At 37.2% G+C, this 21,818-nt stretch overlaps 1 protein-coding gene across 2 annotated transcripts in view; it reads right to left on the bottom strand.

Moving 5' to 3' along the window:
• The window catches only part of kremen1 (kringle containing transmembrane protein 1), a 115,243-nt gene that overhangs the window by 53,571 nt on the left and 39,854 nt on the right, over nt 1-21,818 (bottom strand). For both annotated transcript variants that reach the window (XM_055162021.1, XM_020937926.2), the window contains exon 2: nt 17,373-17,535. In XM_055162021.1, coding sequence (XP_055017996.1) covers nt 17,373-17,535 — 163 coding nt within the window. The remainder of the gene's footprint in view (nt 1-17,372; nt 17,536-21,818) is intronic.

Below are 21,818 nucleotides of genomic sequence, written 5' to 3'. Positions count from 1 at the left end.
TGAAAGAGACACAAATGTTCAAATCAGCAGTTTCGCTGATTTTTTTAGCGCCATTTTGGATGCTTTTATTTTTTTACAGAATGTGAACGAGCATTGTGTTCCTCCCCCTGCAATCTGATTGGCTAAGGGACTGTAGACCATTGTCAATCAATCTCCTCCATGCCGTGTCTCCTTCGCCAAATTTACATAAATGTTCCATCTCTAGCAGTGTGATTCTGAAGTGCTGTATGTTTGCAAGTTTTCTCCCCGACAAAACCCACAATGTCGATGAAACGTTCTGCATCGACAAAGGCTCCTGCGGTCGCACAGAAAAGGCTTAGGAAGATGCAAATCATCGCACAAAAAGTTGGACTTCTGGACATGCTGAAAAAAGGTAGAAGTTACGCGGCTGTTGGGTACCTGAACTGAAGAAATCTTTAATCTTTGGTTCGTTATATAAAGGAGGAGGAAAATAACAGGACAACAGCAGCTATAAGTTTTAAGAAGGATGCAAAAAGGGTTGTAAGTGTCCTGTCTGAATAAAGTGAAAAAGTGTATAAAGTGTGGTGAGGGGTTTTACAGCTTTAAAACATATAATAATTGAAAAAATATATAAAGCTGACTACTTAGTGGATTTTGCCTATTGAGGGTTATTTTTAGAACATAACCCCCACAATAAACAAGGGACCACTGTACACCATTTTCTGATCTATGTTATAATGTTGTTTCCTCATCAAAAACAGGTCTCTCAAACTGAAAACTCTGTTCCAACTTGTGATGTCATATGGTAATACTGGAAGTGCTCCACTGTGTTTTTAACCTCTACACAGCTTCATTCGAATCGTTTGGATAATTTCAGGCCTGGAATTGACAGTCATTACTAAACAAAAGGTAAAAGGAGCTGTTAACTTGAAAACTACCGCTTCATGGCATCACAAGCTGAAACAGAGCATTTAGAGCTTTTGAGATGTTGACAGACTAAAAATAAAAGATTACTCCAACATGTGTGAATGAGACAAAACACAACTCTGGGTATCTTTTTCATGAGTTGACATTATAACATGCTTAAATCTCACACGAATCAGTTTTGTGTAATATATGACCTTTAAAAACATGACTGACTATTCAATTCTTTAGGCGATATTTCTGTATGAATATGAACTACAAAAACACACGCCCGTCCACTGGTACATCTTCTAAAATGTCAATGCTACTTTTCTGTCCTTGGTATAATTGCTGGGGACCCTTTGCGTGGTCTCTTTTGACACAGCTCATTGTAACTTCATGAAAAAGCCCCGCGGCGCTGCCCTATCGCGTTTCGTCCTTTGTGAGCTGAGTTGTGAAGGGCGTTTCCAAGTCTTTTCTTCTCCTATCAAAAACACTATCCTGAGTTTCCTCCTCTCTTTTCACAGTCAGAATGAGGAGTTGACAAAGATGTGGCTTCTATAGACTTTTTAGCTGTTGAATTCGGGTTTAAGTGGCTTTAAGCTTTTCTTTATCAACAACAAACTGTTTTACAACTGAAAAACAACTGAGGACAATGAAAAAGAATATTAAAAGAATATTTAATTGTAATTGAGGTAAAGATTCAAGAATAATTGCGATATTTTTGTATTTAAATGCACAGATTAAAGGTTTTGTATATGGTCATTAAATCAATCCTGAAAACCATTTTTAAATTTAGTAATCATAAAACTGAATCAAAAATGTTTATTGAAGTTAAGGTACACTTTAATGTACCTATATTGAAATTTGTCCTCTGCATTTGACCCAAATTGGTCAATATAAGGGGAAAAAATGTGCTATATCTCAGCCCTATTTGCTGGCTTTGATTTCAATTTCAGCAACTTTTTGTTTTTAGAAAGTTGTCATTTCTATGTTCTAATGTTTTGAAACTATTCAATTTTCATTCCAATTTTAAAGAGCCCATATTATGTTATCTTCTGATCTATGTTATAATGTTGTTTCCTCATCAAAAACAAACCTGAAGTTGTGTTTTGTTTCATTCACACATGTTTAGCACAGAACTCTTGCATATTTCGGCTGAGTTCTTCTCTCAAATAGAAAATACTTGTGATGTTATCTGGTAATACAGGAAGTGCTCCACTGTGTTTTTACACTCACCATCACTAGAATCATTTGGATAATTTCAGCTCTGGAATTGCCAGTCTCTATAGTGATTCACTCGAAAACTAAAAATAAAGGATTACTTAAACATGTATGAATGAAACAAAAGTCAACAACTCCAGGTATGTTTTTGTTGAGGTAATAACATTCTAACACGGCTTAAAGCTCACAAAAGTCCATTTTGCACAATATAGGACCTTTAAAACAGTGTTCACTTACTCAACACGGCAGCATCTCCTGTTACATCTGTTGTTGGCGAGACAGTAGATTTGTTTACCTCCACACTTTGACATTGTATCATGGACAAAGATATGTTTGTGGCTCCACCCTGACACCTGTTTGTCATGCCTGAAACCTCTGATAAAAACAAGACCAAAAAAAAAAAGCTCTAAACGACATTATACTGCCTTCCTCCATTTTACCTCCTCTTCTCTTACAATCCTGTCACTGTATAATAGCGTCATTTGAAATACGACTCTTAAAAACTCATCCAAGACCACTCAGGTAATTTACTGCAGTTTTTAATCACGCCCTGAGGATGAAAATGTGAATTACAACCATCAGAATAACTGTAAAGAGGTATCCTGACCAGACCACCCCAGCTAATGTGTAGCTGGCGGCAACTTCGATGGCTAAATGATGTAGTGAGTGTATGAGATTTCCCCTTCAAGCCCCTGGTCCCAAAATAAAGAAACATCACCTCTCACTATCTTACACCTGTGCACGGATTGCTATAAAAAGAAGGGAAAAAAAACATGGGAATATCATCTACAGGGCTGAGTCAAGAAGCAAAAGAAATAGAACCAACCGTGCCCCGGGCCAATAGTTGTTTTTGAGAGTGACAGAGGAGAGGAGAGAGGAGAGGTGGGGGGAGTTTTGGGAGAGAGAGGATTAAGGATCAGAGAAGACACTGTTGGAGGGGAAATTAATTTGTGTAAGCCAGCAGTAGGTAAAAAGTATAATTATAAGATTCAAGTTATTTTGAGGTTAAAACCACTAAAAGTTGTCCATAATCCTGTTATTGCTGCAATGATATGGGAAAATAACGCTGTATTTGAACACAAAATATATACATAAAAGGTGCTATATTAAGCAAAATTGACTGTTGTCAGATTTAAGCTGTTAGAACCTTGTTACCTCATCCAAATCATACCCATGGTTGTGTTTTGTTCCATTCACACATGTTTGAGTAATCCTACATTATTAGTCTGTCTGCATCTCCAAAGCTCAAAATGCTCTGTTCCAACTTGTGATGTCATGAAGTGGTAATTTTCAAGTTACTTTTTGCCTTTTGTTCAGTAGAGATTCGCAATTCCACAGCAGAAATTGTCCAAATGATTCTAGTGAAGGTGTGTGGAGTTAAAAAACACTGTGTAGCACTTCCTGTATTACCACATGACATCACAAGGAGGAACAGAGTGTTTTTGGTGTGAAAGAAAAACTAAATGATGAATGAATGAAACAAAACAACTCTAGGCATGTTTTTTTTGACGAGGAGACTAGATTATAACATAGATTAAAAAGACCCTTTAATAAAATAAGGTGACATTACAAATAAAGTTGGCATGAGCTATATGGTACAATTCATTTTTGTAATAACACTGGAAAAAAAACAATATCTAGTTAAATTAAAATGACTTAAATTAGTCGATTCAACTTGACAAGTCAAATTATCTACCAATGGAATAAGTGTGTTTTTTAATGCAAGCAACATTAGATTTTGTTACTTATTTTAAGCGCAAAAAGTTTTTTTTTTTTCTTATTTGTGTAGCAGGATGTATTTTCATATTTTAACTACAAAAAGTCTTGTTCCACTGGCAGATATTTTTACTTGACTCAAATCGTGATGAAACTTTCTTAAATCAAGTCATCTTAACTTGGATAGATTTAGTTTTTTGCTGTTAAGTTTTATTTTAAATACATGTAAAGCTTACTATGTTTCTTAAAGTAGAACAAACTTTGGTATACGCAACAAATATTTACACTTTTAAACACACAGGCAAATGATTAAAAAGTACTAAATTTGACTTGTGAGAAAACAACATTGTGATCTTTGCCATGTAATAGATATATTGACGACTATGAGATGTCCTTCTTGCCAGAGGTGGATGCCAGAAGTTGTTTAAACACGACTGGCACTTATAGATTGATGGACTTAATTAGCTCCAAGTGAGGGACAAAATTCACTACAGAGACAATTATAGGACTCGTTCAATTTATGCCTCAAAAGCTTGTTCCCTCCTCAGCAAGTGTCCCACATGTGAAAGCACCGAGCCAGCTGGTCTGCGCTGGTTGGTGCTGGCTGCTGTTCAAAAGATTTAGCTCATTAACCATTTTCAACATGCTTCAATCTGGAGTTTATGGTCGTGTGTAAAACGTGTGTGAAAAAGACCTAAATCAATCATAAGTAAAACATAAGAAGTATAGATGAAATCAGTGACTTTAGTGAATATGTGACCAGCCAGACCCACTCACTCTGTGTTTGAAATGGACCCTGTTTTTTCAATTCTGATATATATACTTTTTTATTCTGTTAATGCCAATATCTGAAAACTGCTACCAGAGTACTAAAAAGACATATCAAAACACGTCCAAATAGAGCATTTCATAAGTACCTCAGCAGCCTGTTTAAATAATAAATGAAAATAGCTAACAGGGGTAAAATTGGTGGCTCCTAACTTGGGGTCTGTGGCACTGCAGAGAGGTGCCAAAGCTGTTTACACATACAAGAAATCAATATTAATCACATTTGTTTAATTATTTTGAAAGTATTCCGCATATAGTAATTATTTTATATGCAAATCATATTTTTTTTATGTAAATCGATCATTTTTAATAGAATTATTATTAGGGAGCCGTGTAATGTCTTTAGATCAATAAAGGAGTCCATGGGGCGGCAATGGCGACATAAACTCATCGGCCTTAACCCACTTGTAATTTAGTTTGTCAAAAAGTACCCAAAATATTAATTATAAATATAGATTTATACAGAAAAAGTGTGTGTAACTAAAATATATCAAAATATAGATTAGAGACGTCTGCGTGGTGGATTTGAGGTCACGGGTCGGAAATAGTGCTGAGACGCTGTAATTGCCTGGGATGATTTAGCATGCATGTCTGCTCTTATGAATGCATGTATTGACAAGGAGCCTTTTATGTGATGTGTAGAGTCTACTGTCTATTGTGGTTCTCAGACTGCCTACGCCAGCAAATTACACCGCCTGTATCCTGGGTTATGGGTAACTAACTGCACTTATTTTCATCTTTTATACACGAAGTATGGGTCCATATTATGCTATTTTTTGATCTATGTTATAGTGTTGTTTCCTCATCAAAAACATACCTGGAGTTTTGTTTCATTCACAAGTAACCCACAAACTCTGCATATTTAGGGTTTTGGAGTTTTTCTTACATTTTCATGAAAACAAGCAGGTGGAGTCCATCCTCCCGGCCAAATAAGGGTCAGGTTTGTGGAGATGCAAGCCCACACAGTAAGAATGCAGGTTTTTCAGTGCAATAAACACAACCAAAATGAAAAAACAAAAAAACATTTCATGCTTTTATTTTAGCTTGTTTGACTAAGTCACATACTGTGGCTTGAGTTTACCAAACACCAGAGAGAATGTAAAACTAAAAGTAGATATGGGATAAGATCTTGTGCTATCCAAGATCAAAATACCATAACATAATTTTCCTGTCCCTCTTGATAACAATCTGGCTTTGTTTGTTGTTGTTTTGTTGCTACTAATACGGGCTATAGGTTTATATTTGACTATAAAGTACAACAATCATGAAAATAATTTGCTACTAGGAAGAATAAATAAACTGCAAAATAAAAAATCTGTATTAATTTACTGAATTTACTGACATTTACAGGAATTGGAAAATTTTGATCAATGGTCTGTACTTTCATAGATCAAAAGCATCTCATCAAAAACATACCTGGAGTTGTGTTTTGTTTATTTTAACACACAAACTCTGCATTTTTAGGCTTTCAAACAAAAAACACTGTCATGTGGTAATCGAGAAAGTGCTCCATTGTGTTTTTAAACTTCATACACCCTCTCTAGAATCATTTGGATAATTCCAGACCTGGAATTGTGAATCTCTAATAACTAAAAGGCAGCTGTTAACTCGAAAACTACCACTGCATGACATCATAAGGTGGAACAGAGTATTTTGAACTTGGAGACTTAGACAGACTAATAACAAAACATTACTCAAGCATGTGTGAACGAAAAAAAAAAAACAACTCCAGGTATGGTTTTGAGGAGATAATATTATAACATGCCTTAAAGGGACAGTCCAGAATTTTGGACAACGGACCTCATTTCCTAGTGAGCCAGAGTGATGGAGATGTGTGGAGACACTTTTTTAAATAATTCATCCAGTCCTTGTATTTGCAGAGGTCACTGGTGCTAGGCTAGTGCATGTTAATGGTCATAGTTATCCTGTCACTAAAAACCGTCTCCACAAAACACCCGAAGCAAATCTATTATTACGCCAAACTGTCGATGTAAATGTCTGTGTTGATACAATAATGTTTGAAATAAATCTAACCTTGCATCGCATGAATCGTCGCATGTTGAGGGACTATTTTCTCAGCAGCGGTGAAATTTTACTTTGCCGGTAAGAGAGGTGCTAGGTGATATCAGTCCGCCGCTGCCAAGCTTTCTATCAGGAAGTACAACTGACTGCTGCTACTCAGACATAAATCCTTCAAATGCAAGGTTGGTTTTACTTCAGAAATTATTCTGTCAACACAGACATTCACATCGACAGTCTGGAGTTATAATTGTTTTTTTTCGGGTGCTTTGTGGAGTGGGTAAGACTGTTTTTAGTGTCAGGATAACTATGGCCATTGACATGCACTAGCCTAGCACCAGCGACCTCTACAAATACAAGGACTGGATGAAATATTTTTTTAAAGTGTCTCCACACGTCTCCAACACTCTAGGCTCACTAGGAAATGAGGTTCCCTGTCCAAATTCCGGACTGTCCCTTTAAAGCTCACAAGAGACAATTTTTTGTAACACAGCACCTTTAAAGCTGCCCTGTACACATACGGATAAATTCATATTGTATTTATAAATATACTTGTACTCTATGTTAAATCCAAATTCCATTGTACGCACTTGAACTGTTGAAAAGCAGTCCTTTAAACCTTGTGTTTTCTCTGTATCTGTTGCAGCGCTGGTAAAGTCACCTTAAGAAAAACGCATACAGACTGACTGACTGTCTGACGCAATGACTTTGTTTGAAATTTGTGTACACTGGCATGCTCAAAAACAAATCTCTGCTTATTTCCAAGTCAGATTGTTCTGCATGGATCAGTGGCTCTTGTAATTCTCTGTCTCTCCTTTGGTGTTGATCTCTCACTCCTCTACTCTGTCCATCTTGTTTTGGACACCTCCATTAACGTGTTCAATTTAACCCGAGCTGCACACAGATCGTCGTGCACTTATATCTCAAGTGTGCACCTAGCATCGCAAAGATTCAATTAAAATCAGCTTGAAGAGTACCATTTACTCTGACATTTCTATTATCTCATCAATGCATGGTATGATGTGGTGGAAGATCATAACATTCAGATGAGATTACAAAAAGTATTAAAGGGCCAATATTGCGTCATTTTCTGATCTATGTTAGGTTTCCTCATCACAAACAAAGCTGGAGTTGTGTTTTATTTTATTCACACATGTTTAATTTAACACACAAATCCTGCATATTTGGACTTCTTGGAGTTCTTCTCTCAAACAGAAAACACTGTTCCACTTTGTGATGGCATGTGGTAATACAGGTTTATGTTTATAAACGCCATACACCTTCACAAGAATTATTTGGATCGTTTCAGCCCTTGAACTTTCAATCTCTAGCTGTTAACTTGGAAACAGAACACCAAAATCTAATTTCTGGACATTTAAAATATCTTAAATAACATACAAACAAGAAATTTTAATGTGAGTAATTAGAAGGATGATGTTCAGAAAGAAATTTGAAGTTTCGGTGTCAAAAAGGGGGAACAAAATGAATACACATGTAACTACAACCAAGGCAGTTACAGGGAGTTTTAGAACATTAAAGATACACTATGTAACTTTCTAGTGGGGGGGCATGAGATGTTGTGCCTGGAATGGAAATATGGAAATATAAACGACAAGAAACAAAGAGAAACAAAAATCTGGAGAACTTTTTTTGGCCATGTCACCTACATATGCATTTAAAGAGGCAGGAAATGGCTGGTAGAACTATTCACACCATGTCCCCTTTGAACAACAGGTGCTTCACACTTGCACTAAAACAGCTGTGGGACTGTCAGATTTGAAATGCAAAATACATACAGTATCTTGGTTTTGATCTGTGCTTTAGGAAATCATAAAATGCAATTGAGGCAATTATTTCATGCACTAATAATTTTAAATGGGGATTATTATAATAGCTAACTGACATTTAGTATCTCAAACTAGTACGTTTATATAACCTGCGTTGCATAAGAATTAATCATAGCAACTAAAATAAATAAATACTTGGTTAATTGCTAGTCTACTGATTTTTAAAAAGGTATAATTGTTGTTCTTATAATTAAGTTGAATCAAGCTCAAATTTCAGTTGGATGTTATATAAAAGTTGTGGGTGTAATTTTGGCCCAGAGTTACATTTTCAAACAGGAGTGGTAGATATTAATGATACTTTGCAGCTGATGTCATGAACATCCCTGCAGGGGTGAAGCTTACTGGAGGCACTGCTCGGTCTGCAGCTCAGGATAGACTTTAATCTGAGTTTTGGTTTAACACTGAGCTGATCTGTGCTGTTAAACTAGTCCCTCTCACATAAAAATATCGTCACAAGATAGTTCTAGCCGACTGCTTCATTTATTCTTATTGAAATCCATTTAGTATTTTTTCTTGTGTTTTCAGTCAACCTAAAAACTGGCTATGTTTGCTAATGAGCTCATTGTGTTGCTATGGTAACTGCTGAACATTCTGCCATAGACATCCACACTTACTAGCCCCATAACAATAACTTTTTGAAGTGTGATATATAACTCTGTGTGGGTAGAGTCCCGGCCTCATGTGGAAGAGTTTAAGTATCTCGGGGTCTTGTTCACGAGTGAGGGGAGGATGGAGCGTGAGATTGACAGGTGGATCAGTGCGGTGGTGGCAGTCATGTGGTCGCTGTTCTGATCGTTGTGGTGAAGAGGGAGCTGAGCCAAAAGGCGAAGCTCTCGGTTTACTGGTCAATCTACATTCCTACCCTCACCAATGGTCATGAGCTTTGGGTAATGACCAAAAGGACAAGATCGCAGATACAAGCGCTCGAAATGAGTTTCCTTCGCAGGGTGGTTGGGCGCTCCCTTAGAGATAGGGTGAGGAGCTCAGTCACATGGGAGGAGCTCGGAGTAGAGCTTCTGCTTCAGATGCGTCCTGGACGCCTACCTTGGAAGGTGTTCTGGGCATCTCCCACCGGGAGGATATATAGCTAAAGTAAATAAAGATTAAAACCAAAACCTTTCTAAATTAGAAGAGTGGGGGTGGGATTAAATAAGATTTCTTCTTCCCACTCCTTTCTGGGCAATTTTTTTTTTTTGTGATTATTTTAATTTCTTTTATGATTTCACTTATGTTATATGTTCCATTGTATATAAGAATGTAAATGTACAGTATTATTAAAAAAAACATGAACTGTAATAAATAAATAATAGAATGCAAAACTTAAGTATAGTTTGTGTCATACGAGTTCATATTTAAATTTTATACAGCTCATATCTCATCGTAGTACAGAAAAATAACAAATATTTTCCATCTAGTACAAAGAAAATATACCCACGATAAATACTGACCCCCAAACATGATTGTTCCCTCTAATATTTATTGAACGATAGCTCAATATAGTATTTATCATCACAAGTTTACGCACTTCCCAATCATAATATCACTGCAAAGCATCAATTGTTATGATGGCAAGCTCCATCACCCAGTCACTACTCCCAAGTGATAGCATGTGTTGCTTATTCCCAGCTGCAAAACTGAAGGTTATAAAATTTAATCTCTCAATATGAAATTAACTGTGAACAAGTGGGATAATGACTGTTGAGACTAATCCAATAAAAGTGCAATGGCTGGACACAAGTGCCTCTGTCCTTTAGCTGAAACTTTTGCCTCAGAATAATGTGACATTTCCCCTCCGCCTGCTCTCTGCGTTTTCACTGGACGATTTTACAGCCGGCCATAAAGATGAAATGTGGAGAGCTGATCCACTCTTTCTTTTGCACCACTGAGAGACCCTCTGCTGGAATCAGCTCAGAGAAAACTCCAGTCACAAGAGGACAGGGGAAACTTCACAATACTTATTTCCAACTTGTGGTGCTGTAGCTCAAAATAAACCTATACAGCTCCTTTACTACAACAAATCAAAATCACAGTTTAAGTTGGTGTAGTTATCAAATCATAAAGGCTTCAATTAATAAGGTAACAGAACGACCACTACAAAGAGCAAAATAGACTGTGTTTGTATATCTTGTTACAAATAGGCTTCAAAAATCATTATGGGATTCAGTTCATACTTCATTCAATCTTCTCTTAAATGCGTTATAAAGTGTGAAGAGAATCCTACTTTTTAAATATAATGGTATCTGAAATCAGCAAAGATATCGAAATTTTGGTGGATTGAATATAGATATTGGTTTATTGGTATCAGAACAAAACAAGCTGGATTGGTGCATTCCTATTTTTAAACATAGCAATACTTTTCCCTCAAAATTGCTCTATCCTCTGTAAAAAACAAACTCAATAGAAAATATACCTTGACCAGGACAAAAGGGTACACACTAAATTTAAAAGGAAAAACGCTGCATTCCTGCCTCACAGCAAGATGAAGACCCAGGGTTCAATTCCCAAGCAAAGGTCACGTTCTTTCTGTTTGGATAGATTTCCTGTGGGGACAGTTCTTTCAAAATAAAATATACCCAATAGACTAATAAGTACAAATTATGCTATAATAAATGGCTATTATTGGTATCCAGATTCTTAAAATCAAGAAATACAGGGGAATGCTGGAACATAAGGAAAGCCGTTGTGAGATTTGATGGTTGATGCAGTATTTTGTTAAAGGGCTTATATTACTCTACATCTCTGTCTCTTATAGTGTTGTTTCCTCATCACAAACAGACGTGGAGTTGGGTTTTGTTTCATTCACATATGTTTAACACACAAATCCTACATACTTTAGCTCAATTCTTCTCTCAAATTGAAAACACTTCATACACCTTCACTAGAATCATTTCGCACATTTCAGCCCTGGTAAAACAAAAGGTAAAAGGTAGCCGCTAATTTGAAAAATACCACAAGAAGGAACAGAGAATTTTGAGCTTTGGACATGTAAACTAATTAATAATAAAGGATTACGCAAATATATGTGAATTAAATAAAACATAACTTCATGTATGATGAGATAACTAACAATGCTAAAAGCTCACAAGAGTCAATTTTATGTAATATAAGACATTTAATATTGTGTACAGATGAAATACGGTTTCCTAACATTGCTCACCATAGTATGGACATGGTGTATTGGAGGTCATAACATCATAAAAAAATTGGTAAACAAGTCCCAAAGATATGACTGGAGTTTTCAAGATTACAACTAAACCATTGCAACATCATTTGAATTGCAAGTGTATGTTTTGTAAATAGGACATTTGCAAGACAAAATGATGCAAAAACATGCCGGGCCACCCAGCTCCAAAGCCATCCTCCCTCCTGTGATGTGATTAAAGGCTGCTCTGATAATCTGCTCCTAAACAACTTCACACCCTCTGTCTAAGCTGCTCCCATCAACGCATACTTGACCCACAGTGCAACATGCCACAGATGCCTTCCCTGGTCTCCTCACAATGGACCAGCCCATGTACTGCTCTGGCCTCTGCTCATTCATTCTTTACAAGTCAGATTTGAGTGTGTGATTACCCAGAGAAGAAACATCATGGTTTTACAATTACTGACAGTTATAAAAGGTCCTATATTACACAAAACTGACTCTTGTGGGCTTTAAGCCATGTCATAATGTCGCTACTTCCTCAAAAACCTGGTGCTGTGTTTTGTTTCACTGTATTAATAATCTGTCTACATCTCCAAAGCTCAAAATGCTCTGTTCCACCTTGTGATGTCAAGTAATGGTAGTTTTCAAGTTAATAGCTGCTGTTGACCTTTATTTTTGGCAATTCCCAGACTGAAATTATCCAGTTGATTTTAGTGAGAGTTTGTGTGGTGGATTCCTCTGCCACCACTCCACAGTGTTAGTATTATTTCATTTAATTTACCTTACGTTAATTAGAGCACACAGTTTAATTTAATTCCTTCATTTAGACTTGTATTCTAATTTGGGTGCACACATTTTAGTGAATATAAGTCTGAATTATTTCTTTACACTTGTTCTTTTTTGTTTGAGTGACCAGGCGAAGGACCTTCAATCCACGGCGAGCAAAGGGGAGGAACATTATTTAGTTAGTGTTATTAAGTTTGTTTGTCTAGTTTGTGTAAGGTCACTTTATTATCACTCATTATTTTCTGTATTATACTTATGTGCCTTCTTGTTACTTTGATTAAGTTAGTACTTTTACTTAATTATTTAGTGTAATTCTCCCCTTTCTGTTCAGTTTTAGTTGGTCCTCATATATTTAAACACCCCTGTTCTTGGTCTGGCTGGGTTTGTTTTGTTCTGTTCAGTTTGATTTAAGTTACCCCAGTTGGGCCCACCTTTTTGTTAATGATTTACCTAATTTGAGCCTTTATTAAATTACATCTTTTTTGACTTTATTGAATTTAAACTTATTTTTATACAAAATTAGGCCCTATGTTCCCATATTTCCTTTATCATCAATTTACCTCAGAATGTATCCCAATTTCTCCCAGTTTGTTTTTTTTACATTTAACCTATTATGCAGCAGCAGTTGACTACAGATGTATTGTAGAGGTCATGGTGCAAAAAATCATAGGCTACGTTTATATGATGACTGATGTGGTCTGAACAGAAGATGCAAAAGTGGTGTCGTGTCTTCACTTTTTATTCCGCATTTAGACAAGCGTTTTCAGGAGGAAATCTGAGAGCATACGGTGACACAAAAGTGTGTGGAATTTGATTGGGTATGCATGCCAGACTGCGAGGTTGTGACGTATGTGACGTAAACACATATGTGACGTAAACACATACGCGACGTGAGCAGATCTGACCAGTTTTGCGTCTTGGGCAGTGTAGACGGAAACGCTACGGCAGAGCGTATTCAACTTTTCCACTCTGGAGGGTAGTTTCAGATTTTTGCATTTTTAAGCCCCAAAAACGCTGTCACCTTGTAAATGAAAGGCACTTCTGATAAAATATTTAGTTTTTAACCCGCAGGCTTTCTCATGTAAACAGGACCCTAAATTGAAATTACTCTGAATCATCCCTTTAAATGCAGTAAAAGAATAAAAATGACTTGATTTAGAGTTTAATTTTGAGAAAAATCTTAGAAATAAGAGAACATAGGGCTGACCCGTGATTTTCAACAAAAAAATGTGGTGACTAACTGAAAGATTGTTGGCTGGTGCTATCTTGTGACTGGAATTTTATGTGTGAGAGACTTGTTTAAGCAAAGAAATTTCCAACCAAGTCAGCTCTTTCTGATCAGACTGTGTTAAAATAAAGATTAGATTAAAATCAAACTTGAGTAAGAGAGCTTCTAACAGAGTAGTGCTTTCAGTTAGCCTCATATCCGCAGGGAATGTTGATGACAACAGCTGCAATAGTTACTACATGTCAGGTGCCAGAGGGAAAGGGAGAGAGACACAGCTGTTTGAGATGGAAACTGTCATCTGTACCCAAACAATAAAGATGTTGATTTTGAATTTTGATAAGCATCGCACATCATGTTTAATGCAATGTGTAAGCTTTGGTCTGTGTGCCTGAGTCCCCCACATAAATCATTGAGATTCCCGTCCAGTTCTAGTAAAAACAAATCAGCCTGGTGCCACTTCAAAGCATTGCTGCGTTATGAGTTTACAACCATGACTTAGAAAAATCTTTTAGCGGCTTTGGACCCAAGAGGAGGGGGCTGTGTCTGGCTCTCCAGTTAAACCTGCCAAGCCACTGTTCTGAATAGCTGTGTAAATTTGTGAATTGGCTAACGCACTGTTGTGCAAAAACTCCAAATTGTCAAGTCTCTTACGGGCATTCAAAGACACTGTGTCCATAGACATTCCCAGTACAGGTGTAATTCAAAATGTGTGTTAATAATGCTTTTTTTTTTTTTTGATAAACAACTATTTAAAGAGCCCATTATGCTATTTTCTGATCTATGTTATTTCTTCATCAAATACCCGGAGTTGTGTTTTGTTTCATTCACACACATTTGACCCTGCATTCCTAAAAAAAAAAACTGCATTCCACCTTGTGATGTCATGTGGAAATACAGGAAGTGCTCTGCTGTGTTTTTAAACTCCATTCACCTTTACTTGTATTATTTAGTTCATTTCAGTCCTGGAATTACCAATCTCTGCTGAACAAAAGGTAAAAGGTAGATGTTAACTCAAAACTACAGCTTCATGACATAGATATACAGATAGATAGATAGATGGATACTTTATTGATCCTCACAGGGAAATTGAGCTTACAGTCATGATTTAGAAGGTGGAAGAGAGTTGGTGACATGTAGACAGACTAATATTAAAGGGTTACTCAAACCAAGGCTGTAGGTTTGCATAGGGATGGTGGGGACATGTCACAACCAATATTTGGGGAAGACAAAATTCAGTGATATGACGACAGGGTTACCCCTGCCGCTATTTCACTGGCTGCAACAGAGTGATGTCATTAGTGGTGCCAGCAGCCTAAACTGGGAAAGCGGCAGGACAGTGCCAGCAACCGAAGATGGTGACTTGAGCAGGCGTGAGTGAAGACGTTGCTCACCAAACTTTGAAAAAATTTTCAAAAGGAACTTACTTGGCTTCATCTTCAATTAAACTTGCCTTATAATGAATCGCTGTGGAAAAATCGCCACAAGAGCACCTCCCAAACGGAGCCCTACTCGTGCGCTGTTAGCAGCCAGACTCTATTGACAATATTCCATGGAAAATGTACCGACATTACCTCACAAATATTTCATCACCAACAAGCAAAGGGAAATCTGCTACAAACTTCTACATCACTGTTATCCAGTGAAGAATCATCTTAGAAGGGCAATGGACACAAACTGTACATTTTGTGAACTGAAAAATTAAACCACCTCTCACTTAGGGTTAGGGTTGGCTGATAATGTCCCCCACCAAAGCTGAGACCAAACCTACGCCCTTGACTCAAACATGTGTGAATGAAACAAAACACAACACCTGCTATGTTCAGTATGTAACAGCATTATTATAACAGAACTAAAATCTCACAAGAGTCAATTTTGAGTAATATAGGACTTTTAAATAGTTTCGAGAGCTTGCACACTGCTGAGGGAGGTGAAGATTTGCTAACACCAACACTCCAGACCTGTTTGTGTTGACATTGACAAGGCTAAATGTGCTGTGAAGGTACCCCCCAATACAATATTCACTGAGTGCCACAGTGCATCTATTGTATACAAATATGATGAAAAATAACAGCAACCTGCGTATGAATTATTCACAAGTCAAGTGCTTTGTTCAGAGGGTCAAGGCCCATTGGAATGTGATTAGAATATGGCTTCTACTTATTGACTTGCATATTTCTGCGGTAAGTTATGATGTATGGGACTTGTATTCGTAAGCTTGTCCTAAAATTAAATCAGAGAGGTCAAGGCGACGAGGGCTTAGGAGTCAGGCATTGTTTAAATAATAATATGTAACATTAGCACACAAATCTCAAAGTGCTAGACAAAATAATGCGTGAATGACCTTTGCTCCCTTCTCAAACTTTTCCAAAATAATGGAACATAATATAGAAACCTACAGGTTACATGACAAAAGGAAGGGATACAACAATGGTATCGAATATATCGGTTTGTGTTGATATTCTGACTTTTTACTGACTGATGTAGGCCCGGGACACAAAGATGTTTGACCTTTAATTCATACAAAGCTGTTCAGTAGTTGCTTGCAGTTCACATAACAGTTTTATAACACAATCTGAGCAATTTTGTAATAAGTTAACTGTATTTTGAGAGGGAAAAAAAGCCATTTTCAATCCCTACACTGACTAAAAGCCATTGTATTAATATTTGCATCGGAAATGGATCAGTACATCCCTAACAAGACAGTACATGAAGAGCTGTAACTGTAGTAAACCTAATGCAACAAGACTTATGAAATGTATTTGCAAACGATTACAGTTATTTACTTTGAACACTAGTATGACACATTTCCTTAACTAAATGAAATTATCGTGGTTGTAATACAGTTTAGAGCAAGTGTCATCAAACTAAGGCCCCTCTGACCGGCCCCCCAGCCCCTCTGCCCCCCACAACTGGCCCTACAAGGCAATCCTCAAAAGTTGTCATTGCCTATTTTTTTAAATTACTTTTGGCAAATAATAACACGTCTGCATCTTGCATTTGTTGATCAATTAAAAATGATATTAAAATGAAGTATAATTATATTTAGATAATTATATGATGTATTTACATTTGCCGTCAAATTTTCGTCACCTGACAAGCTCAAGATCAAACAGTGACAGTCAACGCACGTACAGAGTTCTGTAGTCAGTTAAGGACAGCAAAATGGCAAGTGTTAAAGTACGAAAAGTTGACAGAGAGTGCTGAGTTTTCAAAGAACAGTGGAGGAGTGATTTATTTTTTTGTTCAGTGTAAGGACCAAGCAGTTTGTCTGATATGTGAAGAAAGTGTGGCGGTTTTCAAAGAATATAATTTGCTTCGACAGGGTCATACAATTCTGTTATACGGCCGACCTGACCCCGGCCCCCATCACAGTCAGGAGCGATAATGTGGCCCCCAGAGAAAAACGTTTGGTGACCCCTGGTTTAGAGTGACTGAAATTGACATTGTGATAGTCATAGCCACAGAGATAACTTTGAACTATGCACAAAAAAGTATAACTGAACTTGATAGGTTACAATAGTTCAGTAGAATAATGCTTACATAACTTCTTGAAAAAACACTACTCAAAGTTTTACCTCAAGAGATGACGCCATTTTAAGTAAATACTGGAGTCTGTTATTAAACTACTTACAATCAGTGCACAGTGTAGTGTCAGAATGTATATTATGTTTAGCAAATTAGCTTGAGAGTTGTACATGTAATCACAGCCACTCACCTGCAGTAGTTATGGCTGCCCAGTCCGCCCTCTCCGTTGGGGTATTTGAGTGTGTTGTATGGGTGCTGAAACGTCTCATTCCAAAACAGACAAGGTTTACCCCCATGCAGGCTGGTCACGTTCTGAAACCCTCTGTAGTCCTCTCCGTTAGCCGTGTAGCACTCTGGAAGAATAAAAAGAAGAAAGATGTTCGATTAAAACCTGGCATCCCCCAAAAAGAACATTTAATAAGTTATAAATCAAAAGCTTGGATGGAGCCTTGAGCGAGTGTGGCGTTTAAAAGACAACCACATGTGTGACCTGTTTTATTGAGAATCTGTTTTTACTGAAGTGTTTATTAAAATGTTTTGCAGCGATCATAAATGATACAGCAAGAATAACTGTTTTCTATGGCTAGGATTGATCGATTTTGGCTGCAGTGAAACATGTTCCAGCCTGATCCATCATAGTATTGTTTTAATTAATGTCATCACTGGGGCTGAAAAAAGACTTTGAGATATACAGTAAAAGCTAACATGGCTTGGGTTTCCACTTTCCAGGAAGACTATGACAACCATATGGCCATGCGAGCGAGGGACGGGAGTGAGAAAGGCAGCGAGCAGGGTTCCCAAGGCAAAACAATGGCTAGTGCAGGACTTTCTTTCCCCCAGAGAAGGGTGAGATAAACAATGTGTGATGGGAGGGAGATGACGAGCCATCAGAGCTCGCCAGCCTCAGGGGAGACCCTTTAGCGAGGCTTAACCAACAGCCCAGTCCATGTTTGATTGCATTATGGGAATAAATATTAATCCACAAGTGACAGCTATGATTACAGGGACAGACAAATGGTGTTTACACAGCAGCTGATTGAGGAGGTAGCCCTTCAGGAAATTCTCGGTATTTACAAGATTATTTTTTCCAGTAAAATGTGTTAGTTTTCAAAATAACTATTAAAAGTACCTAATTATTCAGGATTCAAGGGATTTAATGTCATTGTCACAAGTAACAACTAAATTATATTTAGAAATAGAAATGAGCGATGTGGCAAAAAAGTCACACGTTGGATTTTATCATTGTTCATGTACATGTAATATTTTATAAAGCCTTCAGAAGGAAATATAAATTATTTGCTCCTTTTGAGAGTTCATACTTGACTGTGATTGGTTAAATCCACGTGTCACTCACAGAGGCCAACCAATAAAATTCACTGAATATTTCTTTGTTCCGGCTTTAAATCCTCTATCTCGCTAATTGTTGCCAACACAGAATGTATGGCTCTTCGCTGATTGGCTGGTGCTCGAACTCGTACTTCCAGGGTTTTTGCGAACCATCTAGTGTATTCTGATTCCTGATCTAGTCGCTGGAGAGAAATGAAATTGAGTGGAGGCACTAGGTGGCGCCAGCCTGGCTAGTCACCTTCTTGTCTCATGACTGAAAATGGTATTGCGTTGCCTGGGATATTCAGTACTGTATAAACCTTTAAATCTTTCATTAATTCAACTAGAGTAATTTTTATAGTGGAAAAGATACTTGGTTTGGAGAAGTCACCTGTTTGTCTCCATGGATGTTTTTTACCATTCTGTGGAACTTTCCAGGCAAAACAACATATCCTTGGAGAAAAAAAAGTTTTGAACATCATTTTCAAGTTCTAAGTATCAGGGTCTAATGCTTATGCTCCACTCCACCATGAACAGTTATATTACAGTGTATGCATCACAATATAAGTATTATTGATTACAGGTTACAGCCACTATCAGGCCCAAGTTTATTTTTTCACACTTCTATCTTCTGTTATGAGACACTGAATGAATGGGTAGTTTTGAAACTCTTAAAATAGATTCTTTTGAAAATGTCAAGAGAAAAATGCTACACTCTTCCTGTCAATCAAAGCAGAACATGGTGAAAACAAGGCGGACTTGTTTGGCCCGTCTCCATGGGGTCTTGTTGCTATGTACGCGGTTAGCCAATGACCAGAGCCTCTCATCAAACCAAGCTGTCTGGGCCCAGTATGAGCTAAAGCATATGACAATCATTACACTCCTCAGTCAAACAGCTGTGCCCCAGGACAATTTTTCACTTTGTTGACCTTAATAACTTTCACAGAATTGCGCCATTTTTGTCACACTAAATTGTAATAAGGTAAACATATGACTGCCTCCAAATCTTGTATTTATTTGTTCAAAGTATTTGGGAAGTGATGTCGAGTAATATGTATCAACAATTCATCATCAACAGAAGCCATGAGCCCTAGGCATGTTGGCAATATTATCTCAAGTTTCAATACACTTTTATCATTGTCATAAAAAGCAATAACATTTAGTAACTCAGAACAGCCAACATGGCATAGTAATGATGAAGAGTGAAATATAATACTGGAGGTTTTCTGTAAGTGTAATAAAATATATTTAATATGACAAGTATAAAGAACTGGCATGGCATGACATGTTTATGATACAAAATGTCATCAAGGAGCGGATAAGAAAGTAGTTATGAAGCTAAAACCATGGGAGCTACTGCCAACATACTTTAAAGTGCCGCTGTTTTCTGATCTATGTTATAATGTTGTTTTCTTATCAAAAACTTACCCGGAGTTGTGTTTTGTATCATTCTCACATGTGTGTTTTTAAACTCCATGCACATGCGCTAGAATCATTTCACCCTTGAAGTCTCTAGTGAACAAAAGGTAAAAGGTACAGTAACTTTTAACTTGAAAACTACCACTACATGACATTACAAGGTGGAACAGGGCAGACAGTTAGCCAGGTTGGTGCCACCTAGTGCCTTCGCTCAGTTTAATTTCTCTCCAGCGACTAGGTCAGGAATTGGAATACACTAAACAGTTTGCAAGAAACCGGGAAGTTGTAGACCACACACTGGCCAATCAGCAAAGAGCTGTGAAGCCATGACTGGGTCCCTTTTGTGGCACAGCACAACAGTAAACAAAGCGGTTGAGATGGATGTAGACAAAGCCATACATACTGTGTTGGCAACTATTACAGAGATCGAGGATTTAAAGCCGGAACAAAAAGAATGTTTGGTGAATTTTATCACGGGGAAAGAAGTTATTGCCCTTCTTCCTACGGGATTTTGGAAAAGCTTAATATACCAGTTAGCCCTGTTAGTGGTGCATTACATACGTCATGACCAATAGCAGCGGTTGGTTAAATAAAAAAAGAACCCTCCTACTGTCGAGCAAACAAATCCTAATGGCTTCCACAACGTATAACCGGCTGATGAATCAGGCTAGCAGACAGTCTAGCAATCCATGATTACTCAATCATGTGTGAATGAAACAAACACACAACTTAAGGTTTATTGTTGATGAGGTAATAACACTGTAACATGGCTTAAAGCTGAAAAGAGTCAGTTTTGTGTAATACTGAAGCTTTAAATGCTCAGTGGAGACATTTGCGCTCTAATGGTCATACTATTTAGTGAAGGGGTATGGGCTTTAAAAACATGAATTTCATGGATTCCTTAATTAAACCATTGAGAGGCAAGCTTTTGGGCTCTAGAGAGGGAGATATTAAAGAAACATGCACAAATGAATAAGGATGTGTTGCAAAATGGTTAAAAGCTAGACAGAAATGCAGTTTAGTTGGACAATTTTATGAATGTAATACTTTATTTAGACAAAATGGTGTGAAAATATTTATGCACAATGTGATATGTTCTGGAGAGATTAAAAAGAAAGTTTAGTTTCTGTTTACATTTTTCGCGCCGGCAGCCACAGCAACAGAAAACACGGCGATTGAAAGTTTGGCAGAGGCACAAACAGCCCAATCATGAGTCACAGCTCCCCAAAACCAACCCGGATTGTTAGTGCCCAGTCAGAGGATAACATCAGGCAGACGGGACCCTCACCGCATCCCCAACAAGCTCGCGCCCTTCAAATTTCTCTCTCCAAAACAGTGAAACAACACACAGTACCAAAGGAAATGAAACTTTCCTCTGGAGTGTAATAATGTTGACATGATACTAAAATTTCAAACTCGATTTCTATTCAAAGGAAAAGCCTAGAAACCACAAAGATAATAAAAAACATTCTCTTTTAGACGCACAATTAGGCATGTGGTCTTATACTAGTTCTAATATAGCTCATAGATCATAAATACTACAATAAAAAAGGTCAAATTTTGTCATATTTATGTGACAATTCAATTACGATGCAAAGATCCTATATTACACAAAATTTACTCTTGTGAGTTTAAGCCATGTTACAATGTTGTTACCTCATCGAAAACATAACTGGAATTTAAGTAACCCAAAGGAAATGACATGACATGGTATTAAAATTTCAAACTCAATTTCTATTCAAAGGAAAAACCTCAAAACCACAATGATAATAAAAAACACCCATCTAATCAAATTATAGGGCAGGGCAATGTGACTCATATTGATCGATCATATATGCTTATTTGATTTGACTTATTAAAGACAAATAAGTATGATAAGATATTTATTTCC

The sequence above is a fragment of the Boleophthalmus pectinirostris genome, unplaced genomic scaffold, assembly GCF_026225935.1.
Source record: "Boleophthalmus pectinirostris isolate CB_2022bp ecotype Guang Dong unplaced genomic scaffold, ASM2622593v1 HiC_scaffold_4, whole genome shotgun sequence".
NCBI classification, from domain to species: Eukaryota; Metazoa; Chordata; class Actinopteri; order Gobiiformes; family Gobiidae; genus Boleophthalmus; species Boleophthalmus pectinirostris.
The sequence above is the reverse complement of the archived record's forward strand: the minus strand, read 5'-3'. Positions and strand labels throughout refer to the sequence as shown.